This window comes from Haematobia irritans, chromosome 4 (assembly GCF_050003625.1).
Source record: "Haematobia irritans isolate KBUSLIRL chromosome 4, ASM5000362v1, whole genome shotgun sequence".
NCBI lineage: Eukaryota > Metazoa > Arthropoda > Insecta > Diptera > Muscidae > Haematobia > Haematobia irritans.
The window spans coordinates 119,266,154-119,281,785 of record NC_134400.1 but is presented as its reverse complement, the minus strand read 5'-3'; the positions used below and the strand labels follow the sequence as shown (position 1 = coordinate 119,281,785).

General features: G+C 34.2%; 1 protein-coding gene across 4 annotated transcripts in view; it reads left to right on the top strand.

The window, feature by feature from the left end:
* The window catches only part of blot (solute carrier family member bloated tubules), a 228,339-nt gene extending 215,689 nt beyond the window's left edge, over positions 1-12,650 (top strand). For all 4 annotated transcript variants that reach the window (XM_075303413.1, XM_075303415.1, XM_075303414.1 and 1 more), the window contains exons 3-6: positions 1,964-2,195; positions 6,916-7,061; positions 7,127-7,263; positions 9,876-12,650. In XM_075303413.1, the coding sequence (XP_075159528.1) occupies positions 1,964-2,195; positions 6,916-7,061; positions 7,127-7,263; positions 9,876-11,712 (2,352 nt within the window). In that variant the 3' untranslated portion in view covers positions 11,713-12,650. The remainder of the gene's footprint in view (positions 1-1,963; positions 2,196-6,915; positions 7,062-7,126; positions 7,264-9,875) is intronic.
* The last annotated feature ends 2,982 nt before the right edge of the window (positions 12,651-15,632 follow it).

Here is a 15,632-nt window from a genome sequence, read left to right as displayed (position 1 = left end):
TAGCTTTCGGCCGATTTACACTCATATGACCACAGAGGCCAATTTTTAACTCCGATTTAGTTGAAATTTTGCACAGGAAGTAGAATTAGCATTGTTGCTATGCATGCCAAATTTGGTTGAAATCGGTTCAGATTTAGGTATAGCTCCCATATATAGCTTTCGCCCGATTTACACTCATATGACCACAGAGGCCAATTTTTAACTCCGATTAAGTTCAAATTTTGCACAGGGAGTAGAATTAGCATTGTTGCTATGCGTGCCAAATTTGGTTGAAATCGGTTCAAATTTAGATACAGCTCCCATATATATGTTTTTCTGATTTCGACAAAAATGGTCAAAATACCAAAATTTTCATTGTAAAATCGCCACTGCTTAGTCGAAAAGTTGTAAAAATGGCTCTAATTTTCCTAAACTTCTAATACATATATATCGAGCGATAAATCATAAATAAACTTTTGCGAAGTTACCTTAAAATTGCTTCAGATTTAAACGTTTCCCATATTGTTTTTTACTAACATTGTGTTCCACCCTAGTGCATTAGCTGACTTAAATTTTGAGTCTATAGATTTTGTAGAAGTCTATCAAATTCTGTCCATATCGAGTGATATTTAAATGTATGTATTTGGGACAAACCTTTATATATAGCCCCCAACACATTTGACGGGTGTGATATGGTATCGAAAATTTAGATCTACAAAGTGGTGCAGGGTATAATATAGTCGGCTCCGCCCGACTTTAGACTTTCCTTACTTGTTTTTTACTAACATTGTGTTCCACCCTAGTGCATTAGCCGACTTAAATTTTGAGTCTATAGATTTTGTAGAAGTCTATCAAATTCTTTCAGATCGAGTGGTATTTAAATGTATGTATTTGGGACAAACCTTTATATATAGCCCCCAACACATTTGACGGATGTGATATGGTATCGAAAATTTAGATCTACAAAGTGGTGCAGGGTATAATATAGTCGGCTCCGCCCGAGTTTAGACTTTCCTTACTTGTTTTTTACTAACATTGTGTTCCACCCTAGTGCATTAGCCGACTTAAATTTTGAGTCTATAGATTTTGTAGAAGTCTATCAAATTCTTTCAGATCGAGTGGTATTTAAATGTATGTATTTGGGACAAACCTTTATATATAGCCCCCAACACATTTGACGGATGTGATATGGTATCGAAAATTTAGATCTACAAAGTGGTGCAGGGTATAATATAGTCGGCTCCGCCCGACTTTAGACTTTCGAACCCACGATCTTGTGTATGCATGGCGGGCGTGCTAACCATTGCACCACGGTGCCTCCCAACGTTAAATATATGAAATGGATGATCTGAAATTCCATTGTACCCCAATGTTCATCTGCATATTTGAAATTCATTCAACTTCTTTCAAAGTTCAATGTTCCAACCAAAGCGATAAGGTTGAAAACTGTTTGGGTGTCAAATTGTATGATAACGACCTAAGACTGAATGGAGTGAATTGCCTATTGCGCTTATATTAAAAACCAAAAGACAATGTGGGTAGATGAATTTAGAAATTAAAATTGATTTTGTTGCATAGTAGTAAAGATGTTTCATTCAAGAAGACATATCTGAATCTTGTCCACTTGGTAATTAAATCGTATTTGAAAATTTTTTATTTCAATAAATGAATTTCTGTGCGAGCATCAATTTTGTGGTATTTTGGAGCTTATCGTTTCATGGTCCATTGCTCCGCTTTGTTCTTTTTATACTTTCAAAATAAGAAACAATCAGTTTGGAAAAATTATATCAAATACAATTTACCTTAGCTGAATTTGTCAAGTTCTCTGTTAGTAGACCCAAAAGTATCAATGACAAAAATTGATTTCGATGTAATTATATTTGTTTTTTTTTCGCATAAAATTTAAATTAATTTTATTTTAATTAAATTCTATAAGAATGAATCTAATCAAAGCTTTTGTTTTCTTCTCTCTGTCTATTTACAGACCAAATGTTCAGTATTTCGTGGTTTAGTACTGTGCCTTTGTTTAAATGTCACCTATGCCAATGTTGTGCGTTTTCCAAGGGAATTGGATAAATATGGTTTGGCGTATATGATTCCATATGTTTTACTACTATTTCTAGTCGGTCTGCCTATTGTATTATTGGAAATATCGGTGGGCCAATTTTTGGGACAGGGAGCAGCACACACATGGCGGGCATCTCCAATATTCAAAGGTAAGTTAATCAGTTATTCGGTGTACTCACATAAATAGTACAAATGTTAAGGAGAATGCCACAAAAACAATAACGTGTATAATGAGAAAAAGAAGACCCACCAACAACAGGCCCCGTTTATACACTGAAAAAATATCGAGTTAGGAAATTCTAATTACCGACGCAAAACTTAAAATTAACCGTGAATTGCATGTTAAATGCATCCATGGTGCAATTACCCACTTCTTGCCAAATTTTTGGAATCACACTGAAACGAACATTTACGTAATAAGAAAGATTAAGCAACCTCACTTTTAGGATTGGCAATTTGCACACAATCAAAAATAATGAAATTTCAATTAAAAAAGTTTATGATCTTTGCTTCAAAAATTTTTTCATTAAATTTAGGACACACATTTTGAAAATTTGCGTCCCTTCGTTGAAGTTTCATGTCTTTAAACTCAGGCAAATTTTCCTTAAAGCAACGAAACACATTTTTGATTTAAATAAATCGTCCTTAAATTAACTGAAATATTGAATCTTTTAGAGTGACCGCAACTTATATGGGGCAAAAAAATGTCGGAATCTTGTTCGCCTTAACCCCACAAAACGAATCCCCTTACCAGATATTGGGAAAGCCAAAATTTGAGCCCGATTAAACGACGTTAACACGTGCCACTCGTCGCTGAGTCAAACCGAGTTACGCCAGCCTTTAGCTTCGAAAATGCGCTCGTCGCTCAATGTTTGGTGGCACGTGTTAACGTCGTTTAATCAAATTTTGGCTATCCTAATATCTGGAAAGGGGATTCGTTTTGTGGGGATAAGGCGAACAAGATTCCGAAATTTTTTTTTGCCCCATATAAGTTGCTCTCACTCTAGTGAATAGCTTTATTAATATACCGGAAAAATAGAATGAAGATTCGATAAATGAGATCTGTGTCCTAATTTTAATTTTATAGATCCTAGATTTAAAGCCAAAAAGGTCGCAAAAAATGTCCTTATTTTAAAGAAGCCGCATCTTGGGTAGGAATCAATACCAAAAAGTCAAAATCTTTGGATCCAAGTAAACTTTTTTTTTAGTGCAGGCAAGCCTTTTCCAGCGCAGCCAGTGGTTCCAAATCGCTTTTTTTGGAAATAATTCTGCAACTTTTGAACGCATAAAGATATCAACATAACATTTTCTTTGAGTGAAAGCTTAGGTGTTTTCCTCTAAGTCTGCAGTTTGTGGGCCCCTAGTGGGTCCACGGGCTGACCTGAAAACCTCTTCAAAAATTCACGTACTTGGGCAAATATCTTTTATAGTTTATAAGATAAGGGCCACACAATCAATTTTTTTTGTTTATTTTTTTTTTTTTTGCAAAATTTTGGCAATGTGGGGTCAGTATTTTGAACCGTTTTTGGGCGGATCCGTGCTTTCTTAACTGCATTCTACGCGTTTTAGTATGACCAAATTTGGGAAAATAGGGCGATACATATATATGAGAGCTGTATCTAAATCTGAGCCGATTTGCATGATATTTTGGAAGTTTGTGGTTGATATTACCGGGGGTTACCTTCTGTAAAATTTGACTAAGATCGGTTGATAATAATAAGGATAAATTGGTAAAGAAATAAGGAGCCACCGTGGTGCAATGGTTAGTATGCCCGCCTTGCATACACAAGGTCATGGGTTCGATTCCTGCTTCGACCGAACACCAAAAAGTTTTGCAGCGGTGGATTATCCCACCTCAGTAATGCTGGTGACATTTCTGAGTGTTTCAAAGCTTCTCTAATTGGTTTCACTGCATTGATGAACGACGTTCGGACTCGGCTATAAAAAGGAGGTCCCTTGTCATTGAGCTTAACATGGAATCGGGCAGCACTCTGTGATAAGAGAGAAGTTCACCAATGTGGTATCACAATGGACTGAACGGGCTGCCACCTAACCTAACCTAACCTAAGGTTATTACCCAGCAAAAAATGGAGCGCTTTTTTGTGGGAGATGTCCCGATTTAGAGCAGCTTCTACATAGCGCTGATATAATTGCTCATTTTAATAGAAATTAGAGGTGTGCACGTGACACGAAATTGTCGTGACTTAAAAATTTTTCGTGACTTACGCGTGAGCCGTGGGTCACGCTCATGTCAACGGCGTGAGTGTGTGTGAGCGTGATTAACAAACCAAAATGTCTTGCGTGAGCTTAGTCACGCAAACGATATCTTCGTGAGTGTACCTAAGTAACAAATTACGCTCACGAAAATAACCCCGCTCTCCAACATGAAACGCTTAAAAGTTAAATTCATTTGCAATTTAGTGACACCTAGGATGTTAAGAGTTTAATAACGATCTCGATTTTAATCATGCTCATGATTTCAGACACGTCCCTCAGATAAATTACTCATAAAATTATTCGTGAGTCACGACATATTTCGTGAGTCACGATATTTTGGTGAGTCAATACATTTTCGTGCGTGAGTGTGCGTGAGTACAAGTTTTATTTTCGTGAGTGTGCGTGAGTAAGATATTTCCGTCGTGAGTGTGCGTGAGCGTGAGTAAAATATTACTCACGTGCACACCTCTATTAGAAATATTGCTCAGAAGTGATATATAATCTTCAGTATAGCATTGTTGGCGTGAAGGAAAACAGCACTACCTTTCATGCATCTATACTGCATGAATTGGTTGCAATAACGTAAACGAATGATCATAAACTAGTTTAATTACTCGTTTACGTTATTGCCACCTATTCATGCAGTGTGGATGCACTGCCTACTTTACTGTATACCAAAAAGCGCAACTAAACTCTTACTGCTGAAGTATTTTTTGCTGGGCAGGAGCAAATTTTTGAAAATATTTGCATATATATGGGAGCTATATCTAAATCTGAGCCGATTTCTGTTATTATACCCTCCATCATAGGATGGGGGGTATATTAACTTTGTCATTCCGTTTGTAACACATCGAAATATTGCTCTAAGACCCCATAAAGTATATATATTCTGGGTCGTGGTGAAATTCTGAGTCGATCTGAGCATGTCCGTCCGTCCGTCCGTCTGTTGAAATCACGTTAACTTCCGAACGAAACAAGCTATCAACTTCAAACTTGGCACAAGTAGTTGTTATTAATGTAGGTCTGATGGTATTGCAAATGGGCCACATCGGTCCACGTATAGCCCCCATATAAACGGACCCCCAAATTTGGCTTGCGAGTCCTCTAAGAGAAGCAAATTTCATCCGATATGGCTGACATTTGGTACATGGTGTTAGTATATGGTCTCTAACAACCATGCAAAAATTGGTCCACATCGGTCAATAATTATATATAGCTCCCATATAAACCGATCCCCCGATTTGACCTCCGGAGCCCCTTGGAAGAGCAAAATTCATCCGATTCGGTTGAAATTTGGAACGTGATGTTAGTATATGGTATCCAACAACCATGCAGGAATTGGTTCATATCAGTTCATAATTATATATAGCCCCCATATAAACCGATCCCCAGATTTGACCTCCGGTGCCTTATGGAGAAGCAAAATTCATCCGATCTGGTTGAAATTTGGTACGTGGTGGTAGTATATGATATTTAACAACCATGTCAAAAGTGGTCCATATCAGTCCATAATCATATATAGCCCCCATATAAATCGATCCCGAGATTTGGTTTTGCAGCCTCTTGGAGGAGCAAATTTCATCCGAGTCAGTTACAACCATGGTTAACTAGGTCCATATCGGTCTATAGTTATATATAGCCCTCAGATAAATCGATCCCCAATCACACAAAAATTGGTCCATATCAAGTTCATAATTGTATATAGCCCCCATATAAGCGACCCCCATATTTCATTTCTAGCTCTCTACGTATTGTGCAAAAAGTCCATATCTATTCGTAATTATTTGTAGACTTATCTATACATAACTTTTTTGTCTAATATATACCACGTATGGACTAACTCACAATTTAGAAAACGATGTTAAGAAGTTTTAAGATACCACAACCCAAGTAATTCGATTGTGGATGACAGTCTTTCGTAGAAGTTTCTACACAATCCATGGTGGAGGGTACATAAGATTCGGCCTGGCCGAACTTACGGCCGAATATAGGTTAGCTTAGTTTATACTAAAAAAACATTACTTTGTGATAATTTTGAGTACGATCAGAAAAAAAGGAAAGCAAATATAAAGCTTTACTTAGTTGCATTACATATCAGTCTCCCTATATATTTGTAATAGGTATTTTTAGTTAATGCGGTATCACGATGGACTGAATACTCTAAAGAGCCTGACAGTGGTATATAGTCCAGAATATAGTCTCATTTTCATTAACCGGTGGGTAACAACGTTCAGAACACCATGGTTAAAATAGACTACGTAGCTACATTTCAGTATAGTTTTAGGCGTTCGTAAATAGAAGAGATATTTATTGGCATTTGTAAGTATTCTACAATTTTTGTTGAATTAATACTAGCTTCATAAGTGGATTCGAATTTATACTGCATCCTATAAATATGCTACATATTTTGGGATACACAATTTTAACTTTCCTCTTATATCATATATGAAGTAATTTAAATACATAGTATAAATGAACAAATTAATGTCTTTTTATTTATCTCAAGAATATTTAAAATTTCTTGTATTAAGGTCACTATTCGTGTTCTACGTTAAATATATTTTATTTAAAAAATAATGAAACAAAAATATTGGATTTAAATAAAATTTTCTTTCATATATAATTATAATATCAAATTTGTCTGCTTTCAAGGCGCCTGTATTATAAGCCGTTTTGCATCTTGGATGTCAACTTTATGGATATCTTTGCAAGCTGTTATGGCCATGGGATACATTGGAATGTTCTCATTCAACACTGTACCTTTTCGAGAATGTGTTGGACATATTATTCGCCAATCGGTAAGCAGAGTACACATATTCTGGAACCTAATTAAAACAATATTTTTGTGTCTTTTGTTTTACAGGATGGTTACAGATCAACAAATAACAGTGCCCAGGAATGTTTGCAGAAAACCTTTTTAACTCCATTTTGGGAAAATCCTTTCTTTTTTGGCCTTTTATCGATTGGTTTGATTAGCATATGGCTAATGGTGATGTTATGGTAAGTCATACCAAAGGTTATAACTAACATATGCTTTGAATTGGTTCTTTTACTAAATTCGAATTTATCACAAAGTAGTTCACAATTTTCTAACAATTACAAACTTTTATTGTCTTGAAATTTGCTTTGCGCCAAGGACATTTAAACAAATTTCGACTATAAATTTTTTCTTTAAAATATGAAAATTTCTTAATCTATATTTTCTTCTACAATGAATTCTTTTTGTTTTGGGTACATAAAAATATCTAACGCCTCAATCACACTTTTTGACTGTAGAAGCGTATATACACACAAGAAAGTAATTTCAGGATTTAATCACGCAATTAATTGATTGAATTGAATTCATAATGAGTTTAGAACATGTTGTTAAGTCTCTACATAATACAATTTTGACAATTTTTTTTGGAAATATAATGTAGACAAAATGTTCTACAGAAATAAAATGTTGACAAAATTTTTTAAAGTAATAATTTTTTTGCAAAATTTTCTATAGAAATAAAATTTAGACAAAATTTTCTATAGACATAGAATTTTGACAAAATTTTCTGTTGAAATAAAGTTTTGACAAAAATTGCTATAGAAATAAAATTTTGACAAAAATTTCTATAGAAATAAAATTTTGACAAAATTCTCTATAGAAGTAAAAGTTTGACCAAATTTTTATAGAAATAAAATTTTGAGAAAATTTTCTATAGAAATAAAATTTTGAAAAAATTTTCCATAGAAATAAAATTTTGACAAAATTTTTGTAAAAATAAAATTTTGACAAAATTTTCTATAGAAATAAAATTTTGAAAAAATTTTCTATAGAAATATAATTTTGACAAAACTCTCTATAGAAGTAAAAGTTTGACCAAATTTTTATAGAAATAAAATTTTGGCAAAATTTTCTAAGAAATAAAATTTTGACAAAATTTTCTATGAAAATAAAATTTTGACAAAATTTTGTATAGAAATAAAATTTTGACAAAATTCTCTATAGAAGTAAATGTTTGACCAAATTTTTATAGAAATAAAATTTTGACAAAATTTTCTATTGAAATAAAATTTTGACAAAATTTTCTATGGAAATAAAATTTTTGCAAAAATTTTCTATGGAAATAAAATTTGCAAAAATTTCTATAGAAATAAAATTTTGATAAATTTCTATAGAAATAAAATGTCGTCAAAATTTTTTATAGTAATAAAATTTTTACAAAATTTTCTATAGACATAAAATTTTGACAACATTTGATATAGAAATAAAGTTTTCTATATAAATAAAATTTTGGCAAAAAAAAAATTGGAAAATTTTTCCATAGAAATAAAATTTTGACAAAATTCTCTATAGAAATAAAAGTTTGACAAAATTTGTATAGAAATAAAATTTTGAGAAAATTTTCTATAGAAATAAAATTTTGAAAAAATTATCTATAGAAATAAAATTTTGACAAAATTTTCGATAGAAATAAAATTTTGACAAAATTTTCTATAGAAATAAAATTTTGACAAAAATTCCTATAGAAATAAAATTTTGGCAAAATTTTCTATGGAAAAAAATTGGAAAATTTTTCCATAGAAATAAAATTTTAACAAAATTCTCTATAAAAATAAAAGTTTGACAAAATTTTTATAGAAATAAAATTTTCTATAGAAATAAAAGTTTGACAAAATATTTATAGAAAAAATTTGACATAATTTTCTATAGAAATAAAATTTTGACAAACTTTTTAATAGAAATATAATTTTGCAAAATAAAATTTTTTTGTTTGGTAGTTTTTTTTTGGTAAAATTTTCTCCATGGTTGCCATTGGAAAATGATTTCAAAAGGCTATCGAATGTTGTACCTAGAATCATGGCTTGGTTTTAAGACGGAATTATGACCCAATTGCTCAGTTGCTTGCGAGAATCGTTATTAATTATAATCGTAGAAATGTCCGATGGAAATGAAATAGATGATAGAGTAGAGGGATCTGAGAAATCCTAAATCAGCTTGACCTTCTTCTGAATTCCACATATGACTATAGAATCTTAACAGCGTCAGGGATACGAAAGTATCCCTAGACTCTCGGCATACCAAACACGATATTCTCGAAGAGAGTGCATGTATCAATGGTATTTGAAAGATTAAGTGTCATTAGATCCATTCCCTTCTCATTGCTGCCCTACCACTCTCGGGGTGGCTAATAAATTATCGGTTGAAAAACCCAAGTGGATCGATCACTGAATCTCCTATTGATCTCTGGTCTCGGTTTGCTTTTTCTACGATCACTATGGTTAATCTGAGAATACGCACTTCTTCTCCAGACCAAATCACAGTATTACAAGATACTGTTTAACCTGAGCTTGAATTCTAGGACCGGTTCAACAATATTCGCTGTAAAATTTGTGCATATTGTTGTGTAAGAGAGATGTGGAATGTCGAGTATTTCGTCGATCGACTTCGAAACGATCCCGAAAGTCCACCCATTCGAGAAGCAAACAAAGCCAATCTCTAGGTTTCTATATCCAAGAAAAAACAAAAACATTAAATCTCTGATTTACTGTTTCGTTCTGAAGATTACTAGACTATCACTTTGAACCTCTTTAGTATAGTAGCTAAATTTTCTAAAATGTCCCCCTTATCTTTTCAGCACTCATAATGGCCGTATATTACGACGCGTCATATTCATATTTGGCCTATTGGGATTTGCATTGTTGTGCTGCCTCACAGCTTGGGAAGTTCATAATACATTGGATCGACCCGTTCCATATTTCCCTGAGTTGTGGGACTTTGCCAAGGAGTATCTGTACGAGAGTCATATATGGTTCAATGCTTTAATGCAGGTTATATTCTCCTTGAATTGTGGTTTTGGAGTATTGCCTATGATTACCGGAAAATTCCTTTATAAAGGAGACGCTGTTCGCACATCAGCCGTTTATTTGTGTTTCAATTTATTGATCAATGCCATATCTGTCACACTCTTTATGATGCAATTTCACCACTCGGTAAATGGAGCCTATTTGATAGAGGAATTGAAACCATTGACAGCAATATATGATCGAATATTATTAGACACTCCGCACCATGCATTGTGGGTGCGAATATTGCCATCCCTGATCAATGGTTTGGTGGTTATAGCATGTGCCGTCTCCATTGTTGTGGGAGTATACACCTGCACACGGCTGGTGCCGAGACATCCTAATTATGTCATCAGCTTGGTGGGTTTGGTTGGCTCCATTATTTCTTTGTCTTCGCCGGATTTCTATGTGGCCCGTTTGTTGGACTCGAGAGTGGTGGGAACCATGATAATCACTGCCCTGGTATTTGAATTGATTGCTCTTACATGGATATATGGAGTGAAAAATATCTACACAGATCTTGAGTTTTCTATTGGACGACCTATTTTGAAACTTTGGTTAGGTCTATGGTGTATTTGCCCAGCCATATTAACTGGTCTGCTGGTATGGTGGTGTTCTGATGATGATCAGAATGATGTTTTGCCCAATATTGTGCCTCGTTGGGCTCCTATAATTTTCGTGGTAGTCATCATCATGATCATAGCCTGTGTGCAAATATTCCGCCAGGTGGAATACAATTTCTTTGGCATGATTTGTGAGGCTTCCAAATCGGCCAAGGAATGGGGTCCAGCAGATCCCTTGGCTCGTCATGCATGGAAACAATGGCGATCAGTGTGCCAAGATACGGGTCAACGTGATTTTACTCTGAGACGGCGAGGTACTCGTGACTACACCCACTCCATTAAAAAGGGTCAATATTCATCGTCAGCAAAATATGCCAATGGCCAAGCGGGTAATCCACAACAACAACAACAACAACAGCAACAGAATTGGAAGTCTTCAACACCCGGTAATAGTTCACCGAACTATAGTGGATCTGTATTTGGAGACTCGGCCATAGAAGAAGACATTAGTGTTGACAAATTTCCGGGAATCTCACAACAATTCGTGCCATTTCATAACAGTGACAACAGTAAATCGATGAAGTACCCAAATAAAGCTCGAAATCAAACTCAAGCACCACCGCCTCCCTCGCAGCAGCAGCAGCAGCATCGAATTAACGTAAATGGTCATCAAGCAAATCTCAGGCAACAACAGTTGAATCGCATGGGCAATCAAGTGGAGTTGCGTAGTTCAAATCCTGATACACCAAAGCATAGAGAAATAGTCTATATTAGACGAATGTCTTCCGAAGAAGGACCACATGCTACCCGAATTGAAATTACTCCCTCCAATGAGTCCATCTCATATGCAACATCACGTAATCCTGTATCCAGGTCTAATGGTTCCCATGATAATTTGGGGCCAATTTATGATAGGCATAATTCCAATTCCAATAAATTAGAAAGTAGTCGGCATTCAGGAATTTCAGCGAAATTACCACAATCAATGATCGATGACAATGGTGGTGACCATATATGTTGGCGTAAATTCTCTATGAATCCTCAAGAATATTCAACAGAATTGTGATTTTCTTTGTAAACCTCATTCGGTAGGGTTTTTTTTGATTAGAAATAGAGAATTACTTGTCCCACAGCAACAACAACGAATCTAGTAGGCATATGAATGAATCTGTAATCTCTTCCATTTTTTGGTGAACTGCATATACATATATATCTGTACCGATAAAATTCTATATATACATATATGGGCATGTTATTATATATAATAAATCCTCAAATAGGGTATAAACTATCAACTGTTGTAGAAGCATTGCATATCAAAGATAATAAAGACTTTCCCCTTTCACAAATGAAAATCCTTTCCTGAATGGTATATCCCTATATCCGATTTTTTAAATGTATAAGTCACACAGAAATCTTAACGAATTGTCGTTTGTAAGTTTTCTATTTAAATTCTAGTGTTCAGCATAATTATAGTCGTACAACTGTGTGTGTGTTTTTCTTTGTATATAGATAGTCTTAAATCTACGATTTTTTTTTGTATTAAATTTATTTGAATTTTGTCCTTTACCCAAACACTTTGGGAAGTTGGTCATAAAATTATTTTTAATTTATTTATTAATAAAACAAACAAGAAATGTATCTGTTATTTAAGCATTTAATACGATTTTAATTAGGTTTTCTTATTTTGCTTAAAAATGAACCAAATTGTAATAGTTTAGCATGTTATTAAGAATATTATTGCAATTTGAATTATCTAATTTTTTTTTGTATTTTGTTTGTAAGTTCATAATAATACTTATAATGTACATAATTGAATGATATTATGTTAGAAACCAAATTGCTTTTGTTTTAGAACTCACACATACAAGTGTATCCATATACAATACAATACAATTACTACTATTAATCGAATACATATACACAATAGAAGTGATCTTTTGTAGCTCTCAAAATGTAATCACCACAAAGAAATAAATTAATTTACAAATATTTATATAAAAATTGTTGTTTTTTTTTCATTTTCTAATGTACACCCAGAAGTCTCAATTAAGGTGGGTATTAAGTTCGAGTTTACCCCGAAATTAAATCAATAAAAACAGTATAAAATTGTACCTCTTTGATGCAAGTTTTATTAAAACTTGATGGAGAATATCCCAAAGCAACATTTCACAAAGTTTATATTCTTCGTAATGGACTATTAGAGAAAAGTAATCGTGAAAACGGTGATTTTAGCGGCTGAACTCGAACTTAAAGGTAAGAAAAAGTGGTTTAAAATAAACAAGTAAGAAAAGTCTAAAGTCGGGCGGGGCCGACTATATTATACCCTGCTCCACTTTTGTTATATATAAAGGTTTGTCCCAAATACATTTAAATATCACTCGATCCGGACAGAATTTGATAGACTTCTACAAAATCTATGGACTCAAAATTTAAGTCGGCTAATGCACTAGGGTGGAACACAATGTTAGTAAAAAAACAAGTAAGGAAAGTCTAAAGTCGGGCGGTGACGACTATATTATACCCTGCACCACTTTGTAGATCTAAATTTTCGATACCACATCACATCCGTCGAATGTGTTGGGGACAATATATAAATGTTTGTCCCAAATACATACATTTAAATATCACTCGATCTGGACAGAATTTGATAGACTTCTACAAAATCTATAGACTCAAAATTTAAGTCGGCTAATGCCACCCTAGCGCATTAGCAAAATGTTAGTAAAAACATATGGGAAACACTTAAATCTGAAGCAATTTTAAGGAAGCTTCGCAAAAGTTTATTTATGATTTATTGCTCGATACATATGTATTAAAAGTTTAGGAAAATTAGAGTCATTTTTATAACTTTTCGACCAAGCAGTGGCGATTTAACAAGGAAAATGTTGGTATTTTGACCATTTTTGTCGAAATCAGAAAAACATATATATATGGGAGCTATATCTAAATCTGAACCGATTTCAACCAAATTTGGCACGCATAGCTACAATGCAAATTCTACTCCCTGTGCAAAATTTCACCTAAACCGGAGCAAAAAATTGGCCTCTGTGGTCATATGAGTGTAAATCGGGCGAAAGCTATATATGGGAGCTATATCTAAATCTGAACCGATTTCAACCAAATTTGGAACGCATAGCTACAATGCTCATTCTACTCCCTGTGCAAAATTTCAATTAAATCGGAGTAAAAGATTGGCCATTGTGGTCATATGAGTTTAAATCGGGCGAACGATATATATGGGAGCTATATCTAAATCTGAACCGATTTCAATCAAATTTTGCACACTTGACTATACGACTAAGTGTTATGTTTGTACAAAATTTCAAGCAAATCGGTATAAAACTCTGGCTCCTGGGTCCATATTAGTGCATATCAGGCGAAAGATATATATGGGAGCTATATCTAAATCTGAACCGATTTCTTCCAAAATCAATAGGGTTCTATTCTGACCCAAATTAGGAACATGTGCCAAATTTGAAGGCGATTGGACTTAAATTGCGACCTAGACATTGATTAAAAAATGTGTTCACAGACAGACGGACGGACGGACAAACAGTCGGACATGGTTATATCGACTCAGGGACCCACCCTGAGCATTATTGCCAAAGACACCATGTGTCTATCTCGCCTCCTTCTGGGTGTTACAAACATATGCACTAACTTATAAAACCCTGTTCCACAGTGTGGCGCAGGGTATAAATATGGGAAACATTTAAATCTGAAGCAATTTTAAGGAAACTTCGCAAAAGTTTATTTATGATTTATCGCTCGATATATATGTATTAGAAGTTTAGGAAAAATAGAGTCATTTTTACAACTTTTCGACAAAGCTGTAACGATTTTACAAGGAAAATGTTGGTATTTTGACCATTTTTGTCGAAATCAGAAAAACATATATATGGGAGCTATATCTAAATCTGAACCGATTTCAACCAAATTTGGCACGCATAGCTATAATGTTAATTCTACTCCCTGTGCAAAATTTCAACTAAATCGGAGTTAAAAATTGACCTCTGTGGTCATATGAGTGTAAATCGGCCGAAAGCTATATGTGGGAGATATATCTAAATCTGAACCGATTTCAATCAAATTTGGCACGTATAGCTACAATGCTAATTCTACTCCCTGTGCAAAATTTCAACTAAATCGGAGCAAAAAATTGGCCTCTGTGGCCATATGAGTGTCAATCGGCCGAAAGCTATATATGGGAGCTATATCTAAATCTGAACCGATTTCAAATTTGGCACGCTTAGCTACAATGCTAATTCTACTCCCTATGCAAAATTTCAATTAAATCGGAGTAAAAGATTGGCCACTGTGGTCATATGAGTGTAAATCGGGCGAACGATATATATGGGAGCTATATATAAATCTGAACCGATTTCAATAAAATTTGGCATACTTGACTACACTACTAATTGTACTCCTAGTACAAAGTTTCAACCAAATTGGGGTAAAACTCTAGCTTCTGGGACCGTATTAGTCCATATCGGGCGAAAGATATATATGGGAGCTATATCTAAATCTAAACCGATTTCAATAAAATTTGGCACACTTGACTCTAGTACTAATTGTACTTCTTGTGCAAAATTTTAAGCAAATTAGGGTAAAACTCTGGCTTCTGCGGCCATATAAGTCCATATCGGGTGACATATATATCTGAACCGATTTCTTCCAAAATCAATAGGGATCTATTCTGAGCCAAAACACATACTTGTGGCAAATTTGAAGTCGATTGGACTAAAACTGCGACCTAGACTTTGATTACAAAAATGTGTTCACGGACAGACGGGCATCGCTATATCGACTCAAGAGCCCACCCTGAGCATTTTTGCCAAAGACACCATGTGTCTATCCCATCTCCTTCTGGGTGTTACAAACATATGCACTAACTTATAATACCCTTTTCCACAGTGTCGCGCTGTGTATAAAAATAGAAAAACCCAAATCAAACGAAGAATCTCAGCATATTTAAATAAAATT